The following is an 18,708-nucleotide window of genomic DNA, read 5'->3' on the forward strand; positions in this document are numbered from 1 at the left end:
TATTTGTCCAGGTGACCATCTGTAACATCTTACTTGTTACTACTACAACTGAACCAGCTACTACCACACCTGTACCCAGCATCATGCTCCTTGTCAGACTGACTGCGTTCACCTGTGAGTATACTGACTTGTAACAAAATATGTATTTGAGGGCGTTTAAAATATACATTCCAGTATATTCCAGAAGTTTCTATATCAGTTTGTATTGAAAGTAATTAATTAAAGTCCAATATCAACAGTATGACCCAGGTCTAATATACAGCATCCTGTATTATCTGAGGACTAGGCTCTGTCCCATGTCTGTCTATACGCAGTACCATACTGTACATTAATTATATACTTACTGTATATGCTGTACACTACTATTCTGTAAAGAATTGCGATGAGACTGACCTAGGTTAGAAAAGCTGAACTAGCTGTGTGATGTGTTTCAGTGCTGGCTGCAGTTTGCTGTACACTACCAGCTGCAGGTACGTTGGTGATTGTGTGTGAGCGCATCATTTTACTTTTTTACCAGGCACTTATGCAACCCGTCACAGTCCTCTCGATGGTGCAAATGTAGAACCTTTTGAGGATCTGAGGACCCATGCCAAGTCTTTTGTCTGACTGTCTTGGTGTGCTTGGACCATGTTACTTTGTTGGTGATGTGGATGCTAAGGAACTTGAAGTTCTCAACCTGCTCCACTACAGCCCCGACGATGAGACTGGGGGAGTGCTCGGTCCTCCTTTTCCTGTTGTCCACAATTATCTCTGTCTTGATCATGTTGAGGGAGAGGTTGTTGTCCTTGCACCACACGGTCAGGTCTCTGACCTCCCTATAGGCTGTCTCGTCGTTGTTGGTGATCAGGCCTACCACTGTTGTCATCAGTTAACTTAATGATGGCGTTGGAGTCGTGCCTGGCCGTGCAGTCATGTGTAAACGGGGAGTACAGGAGGGGACTGAGCACGCACCCCTGAGGGCCCACGTGTTGACGATCAATGTGGCGGATGTTTTGTAAGCTTCCCTTACCACCTGGGTTGGCCTGTCAAGAAGAGCAGGATCCAGTTGCAGAGGGAGGTGTTTAGTCCCAGGGTCCTGAGCTTAGTGATGAGCTTTGAGGGCACTCTGGTGTTGAATGCTTAGCTGTAGTCAATGAATAGCATTCTCACATAGGTGTTCCTTTTGTCCAGGTGGGAAAGGGCAGTGTGGAGTGCAATCGAGATTGCATCATCTATGGACCTGTTGGCGCGGTATGCTTTTTGGAGTGGGTCTTGGGTTTCTGGGATAAGGGTGTTCAGCCTTTCAAAGCACTTCATGGCTACAGATGTGAGTGCTATGGGTCGATAGTCATTTAGGCAGGTTAACTTAGTGTTCTTGGGCACTATGGTGGTCTGCTTGAAACATGTTGGTATGACAAATTCAGTCAGGGATATGTTGAAAATGTGAGTGAAGACATTTGCCAGTTAGTCAGCGCATGCTCGGAATACTCGTCCTGGTAATCCGTCTGGCCTTGTGAATGTTGACCTGTTTAAAGGTCTTACTCGCATCGGCTGCGGAGAGTGTGATCAGTCATCCGGAACAGCTGATTCTCTCATGCATGTTTCAGTGTTACTTTCCTCGACGCGAGCATAGAAGTAATTTAGCTCAACTAGTAGGCTTGTCACTGGGCAGTTCTTGGCTGTGCTTCCCTTTGTAGTCTGTAAACGTTTGCAAGCCCTGCTACATCCGACGGGCGTCAGAGCCGGTGTAGTACGATTTGATCTAAGTTCTGTTTTGACACTTTGCATGTGCTGTTTCGTCGGAGGGCATGTCCGACAATCTCGCTGGTGAAGAAGCTGGATGTGGTGTTCCCGGATTGGTGGTACACGTGGTTTGCGTTTGTGAGGCCGGTTGGACATATTGCCAAATTCTCTAAAACAGCGTTGGCGGCTGCTTATGGTAGAGAAATGAACATGAAATTCTGTGGCGACAGCTATGGTAGACATTCATGCCAATTGCACGCTCCCTCAACTTGAGACATCTGTGGTATTGTCTTGTGACAAAACTGCACATTTTATTGTTCCCAGTATAATGTGTACCTGCGTTTTATTTTTTTGTTCAGTGTATGTGATTGTTTCTCACTCAGCGACGAGAGTGGTCACCTGTGACAATGGAGAAAACGTCCAGTTCCTGATCTGTGGTAAGAACACACACATTCTATCCTGATGGTCTCTCCATAGTGCTGTCTGTTTCTTTACATGTTGATTTTTCTTGCCCTGCTAGATTCTGGGGTGATCTCCATTGAGAGAGCTCTGTATGGAAGGACTGACGGAACCACCTGCAGAGAAGGACGACCTGCCAACCAGCTGACCAACACACAGTGTTCACAGATTGGCACCCTGGAGGTCCTCTCACAGAGGTACTCAGTCAGTGTTTATTTGATAAAGACAGGCTGGGATTCAGAGGCGCGTTGTTGAAAAGCACACTGCAGTATCAATGTGCCTTTTTAAAGCCAATTTTCCTGATGTTCACAGTAAACACTTCAAATGTTTGCTTTAAATGTTAAGTGCTGCATGCTTGTTGACACCGCGTTTGATTAAATCCCAGCCATAGCTCATCTTACCTCCTGATATCCCCCAGGTGCAATGGGAAACAGGTGTGTGAAGTGAACACGGAAGTCTTCCGTACTTCTGACCCCTGTGTGGGAATCTACAAATACCTGGATACCACCTACACCTGCATCCCAGCAAGTCAGTCTGTTTCTATGTATATTAATACAAAATACTAAACCAGGCTAATGTCTGCTATGAAAATGTATGTATTTTATTTATGTCTGCCACACAGTGGCCAGTGTGGTGTGTAATTCCTGTTTGTTTGTCTTGGCAGCACGCAGCATCACGTGTGAAGGCTCTGATGGTCTACTAGAATGTGGTAAGGCTCTGATGGTCTACTAGAATGTGGTAAGGCTCTGATGGTCTACTAGAATGTGGTAAAGCTCTGATGTTCAACTAGAATGTGGTAAGGCTCTGATGTTCAACTAGAATGTGGTAAGGCTCTGATGCCCTGCTAGAATGTGGTAAGGCTCTGATGGTCTACTAGAATGTGGTAAGGCTCTGATGGTCTACTAGAATGTGGTAAGGCTCTGATGGTCTACTAGAATGTGGTAAGGCTCTGATGTTCAACTAGAATGTGGTAAGGCTCTGATGTTCAACTAGAATGTGGTAAGGCTCTGATGTTCAACTAGAATGTGGTAAGGCTCCGATGTTCAACTAGAATGTGGTAAGGCTCCGATGTTCAACTAGAATGTGGTAAGGCTCTGATGTTCAACTAGAATGTGGTAAGGCTCTGATGTTCAACTAGAATGTGGTAAGGCTCCGATGTTCAACTAGAATGTGGTAAGGCTCCGATGTTCAACTAGAATGAGGTAAGGCTCCGATGCCCCGCGAGAATGCGGGGAGGCTCCGATGCCCCGCGAGAATGCGGGGAGGCTCCGATGCCCCGCGAGAATGCGGGGAGGCTCCGATGCCCCGCGAGAATGCGGGGAGGCTCCGATGCCCCGCGAGAATGCGGGGAGGCTCCGATGCCCCGCGAGAATGCGGGAGGCTCCGATGCCCCGCGAGAATGCGGGGAGGCTCCGATGCCCCGCGAGAATGCGGGGAGGCTCCGATGCCCCGCGAGAATGCGGGGAGGCTCCGATGCCCCGCGAGAATGCGGGGAGGCTCCGATGCCCCGCGAGAATGCGGGGAGGCTCCGATGCCCCGCGAGAATGCGGGGCTCTATTTTTATACATTATTTTACCAAGTAAGTTGACTGAAAACACTCATTTACAGCAATGACCTGGGGAATAGTTACAGGGGAGAAGAGGATGAATGAGCCAATTGTAAGCTGGGGATGATTAGGTGACCATGATGGTATGAGATTCAGATTTGGGAATTTAGCCAGGACACCGGGGTTAACACCCCTACTCTTATGATATGTGCCATGGGCTCTTTAGTGACTTGGAGTCAGGACACCCGTTTAAGGTCCCATCAGAAAGACTGCACCCTACACGCGGCTATGGGATCTTTTTTTTAGACCAGAGCAAAATGTGCCTCCTACTGGCCCTTCAACACCACCTCCAGCAGCATCTGGTCACATATCCAGAGACTCAACAGGACCAACCCTGCTTAGTTTCAGAAGCAAGCCAGCAGTGGGATGCAGGGTAGTATGCTGCTCTATTAGAATGTTGTAAGCTGGTCAACACTGCTGTACAGTGTAGTCACATCTCATATGATATAGTAGAGCAGTATTATACACTGTTTATTACCATCACTTGTACACCAAAGACATCCAGCCTTACCTCATCCCCCTTTCTCCTTCCTCTCCCTCAGATGAAGGTACGATCCAGATCCACAGTGCCAACTATGGCCGCCGTGACCAGCTAGTGTGTTCCTTTAATCGGCCCGCTAACCAACTAGCCAACACCAACTGCCTGAGCCAATCCATAACCACCAGTAAGGTGGCAAAGAGGTACTGAAACCTGCAGTGTACTGTAGTGTTAACTTCTACCTGTAGAAATGCATGACTGTAGTGTTAACCTGGACTGTAGTGTTAACCTGGACTGTAGAAACATGACTGTAGTGTTAACCTGTACCTGTCGTTGACACAGGTGTAATGGGAAGAGCCAGTGTGACGTCACGGCGTCCAACTCTCTGTATGGAGATCCCTGTGTAGGGACCTACAAGTACCTGGATGTGGCTTACACCTGTGGCTAAATGTGAGGAACGCATGCATACGGTAATACACACACACACACACGACTGGGTAGTAGAACACTGGGGCTGACCGTTTTTGTCTTGCAGGAGATCTTCTCTGAGGAACAAAGACCAGAGAGACTACTTGGATAACTTCCTCTTCATTGGGTGGATTTGTATTTGTTTCCTGTCTTCTCTCCTCTGAAGTCTCAATTGAGTGTAAAATCTGTTAATTCAAAAATGTGTAAATCCCATTGTGTATTTCATCAGGCATAATTTGTGTGTAGTACAATCATAATGAGGCCCCTCTTGTGCTGCAGCAATGCACGGTCAGGAGGAAGCATCGAGAAATTAAACATTAACCCCAAAATAAACTATTCTTCAAATAACACTGACATAATTTTTTGTGTACTTAAACATTGTTTTGAAGAAATACTTATTTTCTGAACTGTGGTGATTGGTCTGAATTAAACTAAGCAGCATAAAGACTAGACTTGGTCTTTTGTTCAATATTATGAAACATGTCCTTTCACACTAAATACTTTATTTGAATCCACAAATAATATTACACCAAGAAGGATTAAAACATTCAAGGTCTTGGATACATGGTTTATGTTTGGGGCAAACAAAACACGAGTACCAGTCTTCATATTTTAATAACCTAAAACAATATACACTGCAGTTACTTAGTTTTGGCTTAAATCAACTCAAAGGCAAGACTTAAATGGCTGTCTAGTAATGGTCAACAACCAACTTGACAGAGCTTGAAGAATTTAAATAATGTGCAAGTTTTGTACAGTCCAGGTGTGCTGTTAGACCCAGAAAGGTTCACAGCTGTCATCACTGACAAAGGTGATTCTAACATGTATTGACTCAGGGGTTTGAATACTTATCTAAATGAGATTTAATTTAATACATTTGCAAAAAAATGTATAAAATGTGTAGATGGGTGAGACTTATTTCGTCATCCATTTTGAATTCAGGCTGTAACACAAAGTGGAGTAAGTCGAGGTGTATGAATGCTTTCTGAAGGCACTCTACACACAGACCTACAAAAAAGCAGTGGGGTGCTCATATTTGCAGTAGTCAACAATAAATTATAAACTGGGTGGTTCGAGCCCTGAAAGCTGATTGGCTGACAGCCATGGTATATCAGACCGTATACCATGGGTATGACATTTTTTTTTTTTACTGCTATAACTACGTTGGTAATTAGTTTATAATGGCAATAAGGCACCTCGGGAATTTGTGATTATATGGCCAATATACCATGGCTAAGGGCTGTGTTCAGGCACTGTGTGTCACACATAAGAACATCCCTTAGCCGTGGTGTATGGCCAATATACTACACCTCAGGCGTTATTGCTCAAATCTACAGTACCATTCAAAGGTTGGACACATCTACTCAAGTTATTTTTTGCTATTTTCAACATTGAATTATAGTGGAGATATCAAAACTATGAAATAACACGCATGGAATCATGTAACAAGTGTTAAATCCAAAATATATTTTAGATTCTTCAAAAGTAGACAGCATTGCACACTCTTGGGATACTCTCAACTGGCTTCATCTGGAATGCTTTTCCAACAGTCTTCCCTCAAAAACCTGGGGTATACCAACAAAGCCAAAACACAGGGTTATTGGAGGGTAAATTATTATTTAATGTAAACAGGCAATAAACATCATTTCATGCATCTCCTTCAACTCGCAAAAGGAAACGGTATACCAAGATCATTAGAGACAGTGATAAATCAACATTTTGTAACAGAGGACAATTACTGTGAAAGTGGGTGTTCATCTGAATCAGTGAAAGCTCTTCCCTTAAATCTGACTTGACTAGTCAAATAAAGGTTCAAAAATAAAAAATGAGAGAGAGGGATTAGACGGAGATGTCATAAACGAGACCCGTAAGTATCGGAGCCAACTGTTTCCATTGTTTCGGTCAGCTCCATTCATTGGGAGTTCAATTTGGCTTCCAATGCTGATATACTTCCTGGATAATCTTCAATTTGATGACTTCACTGTCTAATCCTTCTTAATCTCATTCAAGCTGTGCAACCAGAAAGTTTGGGGACAACCCAAAGGCAAAAATACAATCTGTTTTCCATTTGAATTATTGATTAATTTATTATGTAACTTAAATCAGGCAAAATGTGACTGATCCATGTTCAAATTGTATTGTAAAAAAACATTAAGAAATGAAGTCTTAATAGATTTCCCATCCACTGTGTCATTGTCTTGTGTCTGATCAGGGTCTTCCAGTAAATGTCCTTAATGGAGGTGATTTTGACAGCAAATTAAAATCATTGATAAGGAAAAAGGGATCATAAATTGCAACCGATGAAAGCTACATTGCTCAGGAGAAGGGAATATTAACGTAATCATTTGCTCATTCTCCATTAGTCGCAATGTGACTGGTAATACAAAAAGTTAATAACATTTCAATGGAGCTTCCACACACGTACATTACTCCGACTAAAACTCACCCAGGTAAGTAGATCATCTAAGTTTAGAGTTGATCATGAGGTTGAAGCCAGAGGATTTATTTTGGTGAGTTCAAGACTACTTACAAAGTCACAAAATCTGAACCCAAATTCAATATCGCATCAAAAACTATTTATAGTAATAGGTTATTCAAATATTCATTGATACTAATAAATTCTGATTAAATAACCCTGAAACATTTATCAATAAAATCTATTTCTAAAGCACTTTTTACGTCAGCTGATGTCACAAAGTGCTATGCCACAAGCAGAACAGTTGAAACTGGAGCAGCAGCACGACCAGGTGGACAGCCAGGAGTCATCAGGCCAGGTAGTCCTGAGGCATGCTTCTAGGGCTCAGGTCCTCTTGAGAGAGGAGTGAAAGAGAGACTAAGAAATTAATGACTGAAAGTAGCCTATACCATTTTATGTGCCCAAGGACCTCCACTCAGGCAAACCGGCAACCCAGGGATCCCCATCATACTGTATATTTTGACCTCCCCACAGTTCATTGGAAGAGGAAGTATACACTTGAACAGCCATATAGCTAGTAGGGTAAAGTAGAAAATGTTGCTTTTGTGAAGCAAATTTTCTGAATTCTACACATTTTCTCATTGAGCAGAGAGAAAATGTTGCAGTTTTAAAGATAATTTCCTGCAATTCTATGCATTCTGCCACGGCTAATGCTGTGTTCCTCTGCTCAAGCATAACACAATCAAGAAGCATGTGCCCTGAATGCCTGTTTTTTGTATTTCTGATTCGCCCTGACCGTGGAGCTTTCATTGGGTTGTTCCTTCTCAAAGATGGTATTATTCAAAATATATTAAGTTCAATATTGTTTCTGAATTCTTTCTATCTGGTTTTGGTCGTTTAAGTTGACAAACTGTTTTTCCATCCAGAAAATTACCATTTAAAAACGTCCCACCTATGAATTTTACAGAATAACCACCACAACAGAAAAAGGCTCCCCTTGTAATTAGCCCCAATGACTAATTTCTTCCAAACTAAAAGGATAGTTTGAGATTTTGGCAATGAGGCTATTTATTTACTTCTCCAGAGTTGGATGAACAGGAACAGCTAGCATGCTAATTGTTCCTGTAGACTTCCAGCTATAACACTAGTTGACTCATAAAATTACCTCGAAATCAAATAGGTCAAATTAAATTTGTCACATACACATTCAGCAGATGTTATTGCAGATGTAGCGAAATGCTTGTGTTTCTAGCTCCAACAGTGCAGTCAAATCTAACAAGTAATATCTAACAATACCCACAATCTAAAGTAAAGGAATGGAATTAAGAATATAGAAATATTTGGACGAGCAATGTCAGAGCAGCATAGACTAAGGTACAGTAGAATAGGATAGAATACAGTATATACGCACACACACGAGATGAGTAATGCAAAACGTCAAACAATATTAAAGTGACTAGTATTTCAATTATAAAAGTGACCAGTGATTTCAAGTCTATGTATATAGGGCAGCAGCCTCTAATGTGCTAGTGATGGCTATTTAACAGTCTGATGGCCTTGAGACAGAACAACTCTGTCTCTTGGTCCCAGCTTTGATGCACCTGCACTGGCCTACTCTTCTGGATGATAGCGGGGTGAAAAGGCAGTGGCTTGGGTGGTTGTTGTCCTTGATGATCTTTTTGGCCTTCCTGTGGCATCGGGTGCTGTAGGTGGCCTGGAGGGCAGGTAGTTTGACCCCGGTGATGCGTTGGGCAGACCTCACCACCCTGACTTTTGTTAGACTTCTTCTTCGCTTGTGCTGTACAGTTTATGATCATTGCAATAAATAATACTAAGTCCACCTTTTTAACATGTAGCATTTTACTATCCCTTGGTTGATGAGAAGCCTTCACTGGTCTTGGTGGCTCTACTACCATTGCGTATTCCCCGCCACTCGTTCCTTCCAATTTTGTCAACACCTCCAGACAGGAGACTGGACACTCCTTACCCTTGCCACCTCATTCTCCAAGAATTCAGGCACATGTTCACCGCCACATTTGCAGCATTTCCCTTCATCTGGTACACGATATTCTTGCCTTCTGCACACACTTGACAGATCTTTTACATTCATGACACTTAAGAGGCTTGTGCACAAAAGCTCTTCAGGGTATCTCATGAATCCTAACTTTATATGAGAAGGGAGAGACTCTTCATCAAAGAACAGTAGCATGGATGAAGTGAACTTCTTTTCTCCGTCCACCATACAGGTCAATCGGCGTGCAACAACTCCATCGATGTCTTCCGTTATATCTTATGCCTTTATTTCTGGCTCCACCCAATAAATAACCCCTTGATAGGCTCCCTGCTACGAAAATCCATGCAGGAAACATTCCAATGATATATTTTTGAGTCTTCACACCAGTAGCGATTTTAGCACGTAAATCTTAGTGAAGCAAAAATTATTTTTTAAAGTGGGTGCATGCCAGTAAAGCAACTACACAACAACACTGAACAATACATGAATTACCCTATAACGGTGACAAACGGTGCCCACAAACTGTTAGGGCCTACATAAAGCTGTCCCAAAAGCAGAGTCCCAACACTATACCACTGTTACACCTGGCTTTCAGCAGAGCTTTGTGGGGCAGTGAAACAGTTAATTCAGCCTCATTTAGTGCCTTTAAAGAAACAAGCGCCATCACTACTATCAGTAGCACTGTCAGAGCTGTACAAAACAATTTAGTAAACAAGCACACACCGGCCAGGAACAATGTGTTTACAATACCACGTTGATGAAAATAGACCAAATGATTAGGGTGAGGCACATGGGCTACTAACAGCTTACTACACAGCATACACTTAGTATTACTTTCTTAGCTACAAGATAGATATCTCTCTGGCATCCTACAGTACATAATTTATGAAGCAGCGTAAGACATTTTTGGACTCACTTGTTGTGATATGCTTGAACGGGAAAGTGGCGCGGCTGTCCTTGTGGACAAATTTTGTCATCAAAGAGAAAGATGACAGATTTACAATTCTGAGTTGAATGACCTTTCAAAATATATTTTCCCAGTTTGAGCTGTTTATTCCCGACTTCCCAGCTACAACGCTTGCAGTTAGGCACTGTCACCAATTCCTTACAAACCACTCATTGTTGAATTTGCGATCTCCAAATTGTTGTGTAATGTTTATGTCTGATGGCCGATGAGCACCGATATGTTTTATCTATATTTCTCTTCATTATTTCACAATTAAGATTGTGAAAGTAAGATGTTGATATAATCAGTCCAATCAAAGATACTGTACCGACTAACCAGTGTCCCCGCACATTGGCTGAAATGTTGGATGTCTACCCTTTCTAAGGACTTAAGCTTGGCTATTGCGTAAGGACCCCATGAGTGACAAAACACTGAGTCAATCACGGCACAATGCTCCTTCCTATCTTCTGCCGTCCAGCCCCACCACCACAGAAAGCACTGAGCTCGGCTGAAACACCTGCATTTTGGAGTTGCCTTACTCAAAAAAACAAGACCATGGCTGCATTCCAAACACTTAAAAGACATACCCTATACCCCAGCCCTCAAATTAAGAGGGAAGTTCTGATGAGGTATCATGACGTCTGACGAGTACACTTGCAGGGAAAAGGGCGAGGGAGGAAGGAATGATTTTTAAATGGACCGTCTCTGTCAGGAAATTCATCAGCTGTTCATCCCGCAATGATTGTGTTTTCAGCCACCGGTAGCTGGTGGGTGCTTTATATGATTGCATGTCTACTCATATTAACTACATCATTATTAATATACACCTACTGTATGATAGCTTGCAAATTAATTTGCTAACTAACATTAGCCTGCTTAGCTACTTCTGAAGGAGGAAAATGTTTTATTTCTACAATTTCCAAAAGCTAACCAAACAAAAACTTGTGTTTGTGCATTAGTAGCACAATTTCTAACTTAATTTACATTCGTTTTTACTTACACTTGTTCGTTGACTCCATATTGACGTTGAGGTTAAGTTCAGGCTTAAGTTTAGGTTAAGTTTACAAATTGAATTATGGGGCTTTTCAGGCTCCGAAGTGAACATAATTGTACACTCGCAAAATCCATTAAAAAATGAGGGCTGAGGGGCTTACGTTGCAAACTTCCATTGCTTGGTGGCTAATCATTTGGACCAAAGACAAACAAAGCATCTGGGATTCCCCCAAGAGCCGAGGGCTGTCTACTTTGCATTTGAACCACAGCCCATGTTTGTATGCAGCTTTATTAACTCAATATATATATTTTTACATTGTTTCAAACTCACATGTATTAATGCCAAAATAACATGCAAAACAGGCAAGCCCCCCCAAAAAAACATTTATACATTTGTTGCTAAAAATGTTGGTCTCAGAGCCCCACCTGCCCTGAATGACGGGTCGCCACTGTTTAACACACGCGTCTTCTGCTCCGCAGACATAAACAAAAATAAGACCAAGCATGGTGTGTACAATTCGCCATCCGACCAAATTTGGGACACCCAGCTCAATGCCGGGAGGCGGCCTGGTTCAAAACGAAGGCAATCAACGCTTACCGGGTTCACCCGGGGCGCAGGCCAGGGGAATTAATAGAATTCCCGTAAAGCAAAATCGTCCCACGGCTGAATGTAATTGGGGACGTCTGCCATAGGATATATAATCATTAATGACTGAGCATGCTCTTTCCAGAGACGCAGGAGAAACAAGCCGGCTCAGGGTGAGATAAGCAAACAATACAAACAACTTGAAACAAGCAAAGTGTTCACGTGTAATTGGTCCAATAAAGAAACAACAAAGAACATAGCAAATGGCGTAAATTATGTTAATTTATGGTAACTGGCGATTGTACTATTGAAATGAAAAACCAATATAATGCTGTCTTGCGATTCAATCACATATGGTGTTGTTATCTTTGTGAATATGGGAAGACCTGCGCATGAACACTTTGTTAAATTCAGTGTTTAATTGGTAAATTGGTAGGTGCCGGAACAAAAAGTGAGCGCGAGAAGGGGGTGACCTGGGGAATTCTGAGGTACCGGAACGCATGAAGGAATATCACTTTTATAATAAAGCATTGTATGCATATCATCGCATTGCAGCCTGGTCTCAGACTATACGTAGTAAAAGTAAATCCGGAACACTCAGTTTAGTATGATTCAGTATGGTTACTTTAGACAAATTTAAGCATGGTGGTTGGACAGGGTGGGTGTATAAGTCTAGCAACCCAAAGGTGACGAGTTTGAAACAACATTGACACTTTAGCTAATAATATTTTTCAAGTACTGGCTACTTTTACTTTGCAACTACTTAGCATGTTAGCTAACACATCCCTTAACCCTTTTAGTGAACCCTTTCAGCTAACCTTAACCCCTTAGCTCCTAAACGTAACCCCTAGCCAAGCTAAGTTATTAAGCTATATGAGGTTAGCTGCCTACCTCCTATCTAGAATTGTAACAGTTGATTACTTTTGCAAATTTGTAACATAATATGAATTGTAATTTGTAATGTTTGATACAAAATGGGTGATGGATGTTCTCAAATTAATTCATACCGTATGAAATGTGATTTATCCTACTAAATGGAGTGTTATGGATTTAAGTATAGAATAATACAAAATGTTCTGAGAACAGATTGTACATGTGTATAGTGGCATAGAGTAGAACTACACACACAGGGTAACTTTTTTTGTAGCCTAGGGTCTGGGAAAAATGTGGCCTTTTATATAAATACATTTAATGCAATTCTGCATAATTTTACATGCCTGACATTGGCAGAATCTTTAATAGTGCACAAATGATCGCAATGACAGGCTACTTTGACACTGACAAACTGACTCTGAGCTCAATAAAAACCACCTTGTCTTGAATCCATCAATAGCCTTGGCCTAGGTGTGTGGAGATACATATATTGTAGGCTACAATATGAGGACGACGTTAGTCTAGAGATGGTGTTTTGGCACAACATGTCGGACATCCCCGGGCAAGAGTACTGCGCATCATTCGGCAAGTCAGTGACACTGAAAATAGTTACCAGTGTCACTGACTCACCCAATGATGGGCAGTACTCGCCGGAGATGTCCGACATGTTCCTGCCAAAAGACCATCTCTCTCGTTTATACATTGTACAACAATATTTGGAAGCTAATCAAATATATTTTGGTAGCCAACCTGTCTTTTCCTGTGATTGTATATGACATATTGGGAATGGCCTGTATGGAAGAATTGCCAATGAGGCAACTCAAATTAACTTTGATATATTTTTATTATAATATTCACATTGGGAAAAGTGAAGATAAAAAATGAAATTCTGGGAGAGGTACTGAATCTGGCTAAAAAAACTCCCAACGAAAGTCTAAAACAGGGAGGTGCCAGCCGGCTAAAATTAAGCACTGGATAATTAGATTGGTTACTTCTCCACGGGAGACAAACTGTTTACTGAAACTGTATTACGTGACATAATCACAGGTAGATTGACACCCAGAGAAAATAAAACCCAACGATAACTAAAATGGGCTTCATGCTGTGGTGATTGCGTAACGGAGGACGGCACCATCACACAGTACATGTGGTTTGAGCTGGCGTGAGATTTTAGTTCTGTGTTGCCGAGTTGACTGCTAATCTGCTGTGCTTTGTGTTCCTGGTTGATGCTTTGCAAACAAGGATCTGTTCTTTGCAAGTATCAATAAATGTTAGGTGTATTTGTCCAGGTGACCATCTGTAACATCTTACTTGTTACTACTACAACTGAACCAGCTACTACCACACCTGTACCCAGCATCATGCTCCTTGTCAGACTGACTGCGTTCACCTGTGAGTATACTGACTTGTAACAAAATATGTATTTGAGGGCGTTTAAAATATACATTCCAGTATATTCCAGAAGTTTCTATATCAGTTTGTATTGAAAGTAATTAATTAAAGTCCAATATCAACAGTATGACCCAGGTCTAATATACAGCATCCTGTATTATCTGAGGACTAGGCTCTGTCCCATGTCTGTCTATACGCAGTACCATACTGTACATTAATTATATACTTACTGTATATGCTGTACACTACTATTCTGTAAAGAATTGCGATGAGACTGACCTAGGTTAGAAAAGCTGAACTAGCTGTGTGATGTGTTTCAGTGCTGGCTGCAGTTTGCTGTACACTACCAGCTGCAGGTACGTTGGTGATTGTGTGTGAGCGCATCATTTTACTTTTTACCAGGCACTTATGCAACCCGTCACAGTCCTCTCGATGGTGCAAATGTAGAACCTTTTGAGGATCTGAGGACCCATGCCAAGTCTTTTGTCTGACTGTCTTGGTGTGCTTGGACCATGTTACTTTGTTGGTGATGTGGATGCTAAGGAACTTGAAGTTCTCAACCTGCTCCACTACAGCCCCGACGATGAGACTGGGGGAGTGCTCGGTCCTCCTTTTCCTGTTGTCCACAATTATCTCTGTCTTGATCATGTTGAGGGAGAGGTTGTTGTCCTTGCACCACACGGTCAGGTCTCTGACCTCCCTATAGGCTGTCTCGTCGTTGTTGGTGATCAGGCCTACCACTGTTGTCATCAGTTAACTTAATGATGGCGTTGGAGTCGTGCCTGGCCGTGCAGTCATGTGTAAACGGGGAGTACAGGAGGGGGACTGAGCACGCACCCCTGAGGGCCCACGTGTTGACGATCAATGTGGCGGATGTTTTGTAAGCTTCCCTTACCACCTGGGTTGGCCTGTCAAGAAGAGCAGGATCCAGTTGCAGAGGGAGGTGTTTAGTCCCAGGGTCCTGAGCTTAGTGATGAGCTTTGAGGGCACTCTGGTGTTGAATGCTTAGCTGTAGTCAATGAATAGCATTCTCACATAGGTGTTCCTTTTGTCCAGGTGGGAAAGGGCAGTGTGGAGTGCAATCGAGATTGCATCATCTATGGACCTGTTGGCGCGGTATGCTTTTTGGAGTGGGTCTTGGGTTTCTGGGATAAGGGTGTTCAGCCTTTCAAAGCACTTCATGGCTACAGATGTGAGTGCTATGGGTCGATAGTCATTTAGGCAGGTTAACTTAGTGTTCTTGGGCACTATGGTGGTCTGCTTGAAACATGTTGGTATGACAAATTCAGTCAGGGATATGTTGAAAATGTGAGTGAAGACATTTGCCAGTTAGTCAGCGCATGCTCGGAATACTCGTCCTGGTAATCCGTCTGGCCTTGTGAATGTTGACCTGTTTAAAGGTCTTACTCGCATCGGCTGCGGAGAGTGTGATCAGTCATCCGGAACAGCTGATTCTCTCATGCATGTTTCAGTGTTACTTTCCTCGACGCGAGCATAGAAGTAATTTAGCTCAACTAGTAGGCTTGTCACTGGGCAGTTCTTGGCTGTGCTTCCCTTTGTAGTCTGTAAACGTTTGCAAGCCCTGCTACATCCGACGGGCGTCAGAGCCGGTGTAGTACGATTTGATCTAAGTTCTGTTTTGACACTTTGCATGTGCTGTTTCGTCGGAGGGCATGTCCGACAATCTCGCTGGTGAAGAAGCTGGATGTGGTGTTCCCGGATTGGTGGTACACGTGGTTTGCGTTTGTGAGGCCGGTTGGACATATTGCCAAATTCTCTAAAACAGCGTTGGCGGCTGCTTATGGTAGAGAAATGAACATGAAATTCTGTGGCGACAGCTATGGTAGACATTCATGCCAATTGCACGCTCCCTCAACTTGAGACATCTGTGGTATTGTCTTGTGACAAAACTGCACATTTTATTGTTCCCAGTATAATGTGTACCTGCGTTTTATTTTTTTGTTCAGTGTATGTGATTGTTTCTCACTCAGCGACGAGAGTGGTCACCTGTGACAATGGAGAAAACGTCCAGTTCCTGATCTGTGGTAAGAACACACACATTCTATCCTGATGGTCTCTCCATAGTGCTGTCTGTTTCTTTACATGTTGATTTTTCTTGCCCTGCTAGATTCTGGGGTGATCTCCATTGAGAGAGCTCTGTATGGAAGGACTGACGGAACCACCTGCAGAGAAGGACGACCTGCCAACCAGCTGACCAACACACAGTGTTCACAGATTGGCACCCTGGAGGTCCTCTCACAGAGGTACTCAGTCAGTGTTTATTTGATAAAGACAGGCTGGGATTCAGAGGCGCGTTGTTGAAAAGCACACTGCAGTATCAATGTGCCTTTTTAAAGCCAATTTTCCTGATGTTCACAGTAAACACTTCAAATGTTTGCTTTAAATGTTAAGTGCTGCATGCTTGTTGACACCGCGTTTGATTAAATCCCAGCCATAGCTCATCTTACCTCCTGATATCCCCCAGGTGCAATGGGAAACAGGTGTGTGAAGTGAACACGGAAGTCTTCCGTACTTCTGACCCCTGTGTGGGAATCTACAAATACCTGGATACCACCTACACCTGCATCCCAGCAAGTCAGTCTGTTTCTATGTATATTAATACAAAATACTAAACCAGGCTAATGTCTGCTATGAAAATGTATGTATTTTATTTATGTCTGCCACACAGTGGCCAGTGTGGTGTGTAATTCCTGTTTGTTTGTCTTGGCAGCACGCAGCATCACGTGTGAAGGCTCTGATGGTCTACTAGAATGTGGTAAGGCTCTGATGGTCTACTAGAATGTGGTAAGGCTCTGATGGTCAACTAGAATGTGGTAAGGCTCTGATGTTCAACTAGAATGTGGTAAGGCTCTGATGCCCTACTAGAATGTGGTAAGGCTCTGATGCCCTGCTAGAATGTGGTAAGGCTCTGATGGTCTACTAGAATGTGGTAAGGCTCTGATGTTCAACTAGAATGTGGTAAGGCTCTGATGTTCAACTAGAATGTGGTAAGGCTCTGATGTTCAACTAGAATGCGGTAAGGCTCCGATGTTCAACTAGAATGCGGTAAGGCTCCGATGTTCAACTAGAATGCGGTAAGGCTCCGATGCCCCGCTAGAATGCGGTGAGTCTCCGATGCCCCGCTAGAATGCGGTGAGTCTCCGATGCCCCGCGAGAATGCGGTGAGTCTCCGATGCCCCGCGAGAATGCGGGGAGGCTCCGATGCCCCGCGAGAATGCGGGGAGGCTCCGATGCCCCGCGAGAATGCGGGGAGGCTCCGATGCCCCGCGAGAATGCGGGGAGGCTCCGATGCCCCGCGAGAATGCGGGGAGGCTCCGATGCCCCGCGAGAATGCGGGGAGGCTCCGATGCCCCGCGAGAATGCGGGGAGGCTCCGATGCCCCGCGAGAATGCGGGGAGGCTCCGATGCCCCGCGAGAATGCGGGGCTCTATTTTTATACATTATTTTACCAAGTAAGTTGACTGAAAACACTCATTTACAGCAATGACCTGGGGAATAGTTACAGGGAGAAGAGGATGAATGAGCCAATTGTAAGCTGGGGATGATTAGGTGACCATGATGGTATGAGATTCAGATTTGGGAATTTAGCCAGGACACCGGGGTTAACACCCCTACTCTTATGATATGTGCCATGGGCTCTTTAGTGACTTGGAGTCAGGACACCCGTTTAAGGTCCCATCAGAAAGACTGCACCCTACACGCGGCTATGGGATCTTTTTTTTAGACCAGAGCAAAATGTGCCTCCTACTGGCCCTTCAACACCACCTCCAGCAGCATCTGGTCACATATCCAGAGACTCAACAGGACCAACCCTGCTTAGTTTCAGAAGCAAGCCAGCAGTGGGATGCAGGGTAGTATGCTGCTCTATTAGAATGTTGTAAGCTGGTCAACACTGCTGTACAGTGTAGTCACATCTCATATGATATAGTAGAGCAGTATTATACACTGTTTATTACCATCACTTGTACACCAAAGACATCCAGCCTTACCTCATCCCCCTTTCTCCTTCCTCTCCCTCAGATGAAGGTACGATCCAGATCCACAGTGCCAACTATGGCCGCCGTGACCAGCTAGTGTGTTCCTTTAATCGGCCCGCTAACCAACTAGCCAACACCAACTGCCTGAGCCAATCCATAACCACCAGTAAGGTGGCAAAGAGGTACTGAAACCTGCAGTGTACTGTAGTGTTAACTTCTACCTGTAGAAATGCATGACTGTAGTGTTAACCTGGACTGTAGTGTTAACCTGGACTGTAGAAACATGACTGTAGTGTTAACCTGTACCTGTCGTTGACACAGGTGTAATGGGAAGAGCCAGTGTGACGTCACGGCGTCCAACTCTCTGTATGGAGATCCCTGTGTAGGGACCTACAAGTACCTGGATGTGGCTTACACCTGTGGCTAAATGTGAGGAACGCATGCATACGGTAATACACACACACACACACACACGACTGGGTAGTAGAACACTGGGGCTGACCGTTTTTGTCTTGCAGGAGATCTTCTCTGAGGAACAAAGACCAGAGAGACTACTTGGATAACTTCCTCTTCATTGGGTGGATTTGTATTTGTTTCCTGTCTTCTCTCCTCTGAAGTCTCAATTGAGTGTAAAATCTGTTAATTCAAAAATGTGTAAATCCCATTGTGTATTTCATCAGGCATAATTTGTGTGTAGTACAATCATAATGAGGCCCCTCTTGTGCTGCAGCAATGCACGGTCAGGAGGAAGCATCGA

At 43.6% G+C, this 18,708-nt stretch overlaps 1 protein-coding gene across 1 annotated transcript; it reads left to right on the forward strand.

Annotated features, from left to right (window-relative positions):
• LOC135523008 (rhamnose-binding lectin-like) lies at positions 1-18,567 on the forward strand. The gene is made up of 17 exons (XM_064949738.1): positions 1-114; positions 435-470; positions 2,106-2,159; positions 2,243-2,378; positions 2,600-2,709; positions 2,846-2,890; positions 4,330-4,468; positions 4,608-4,708; positions 13,834-13,953; positions 14,274-14,309; positions 15,945-15,998; positions 16,082-16,217; positions 16,439-16,548; positions 16,685-16,729; positions 17,995-18,133; positions 18,273-18,380; positions 18,470-18,567. The coding sequence occupies exons 1-16, from the start codon at positions 84-86 to the stop codon at positions 18,376-18,378; spliced, it is 1,398 nt and encodes a 465-aa protein (XP_064805810.1). The 5' UTR covers positions 1-83; the 3' UTR covers positions 18,379-18,380; positions 18,470-18,567.
• Positions 18,568-18,708: the final 141 nt, after the last annotated feature.

Source organism: Oncorhynchus masou, chromosome 30 (genome assembly GCF_036934945.1).
Source record: "Oncorhynchus masou masou isolate Uvic2021 chromosome 30, UVic_Omas_1.1, whole genome shotgun sequence".
Taxonomy (NCBI): domain Eukaryota; kingdom Metazoa; phylum Chordata; class Actinopteri; order Salmoniformes; family Salmonidae; genus Oncorhynchus; species Oncorhynchus masou.

Bases quoted from the DNA above. Each gene is read 5' to 3' on its own strand.
- LOC135523008 (XM_064949738.1), top strand. From the start codon at position 84: ATGCTCCTTGTCAGACTGACTGCGTTCACCT. The intron at 115-434 runs GTGAGTATACTG...GATGTGTTTCAG, and splicing joins CAGACTGACTGCGTTCACCT to TGCTGGCTGCAGTTTGCTGT. The intron at 2,710-2,845 runs GTCAGTCTGTTT...TTGTCTTGGCAG, and splicing joins CTACACCTGCATCCCAGCAA to CACGCAGCATCACGTGTGAA.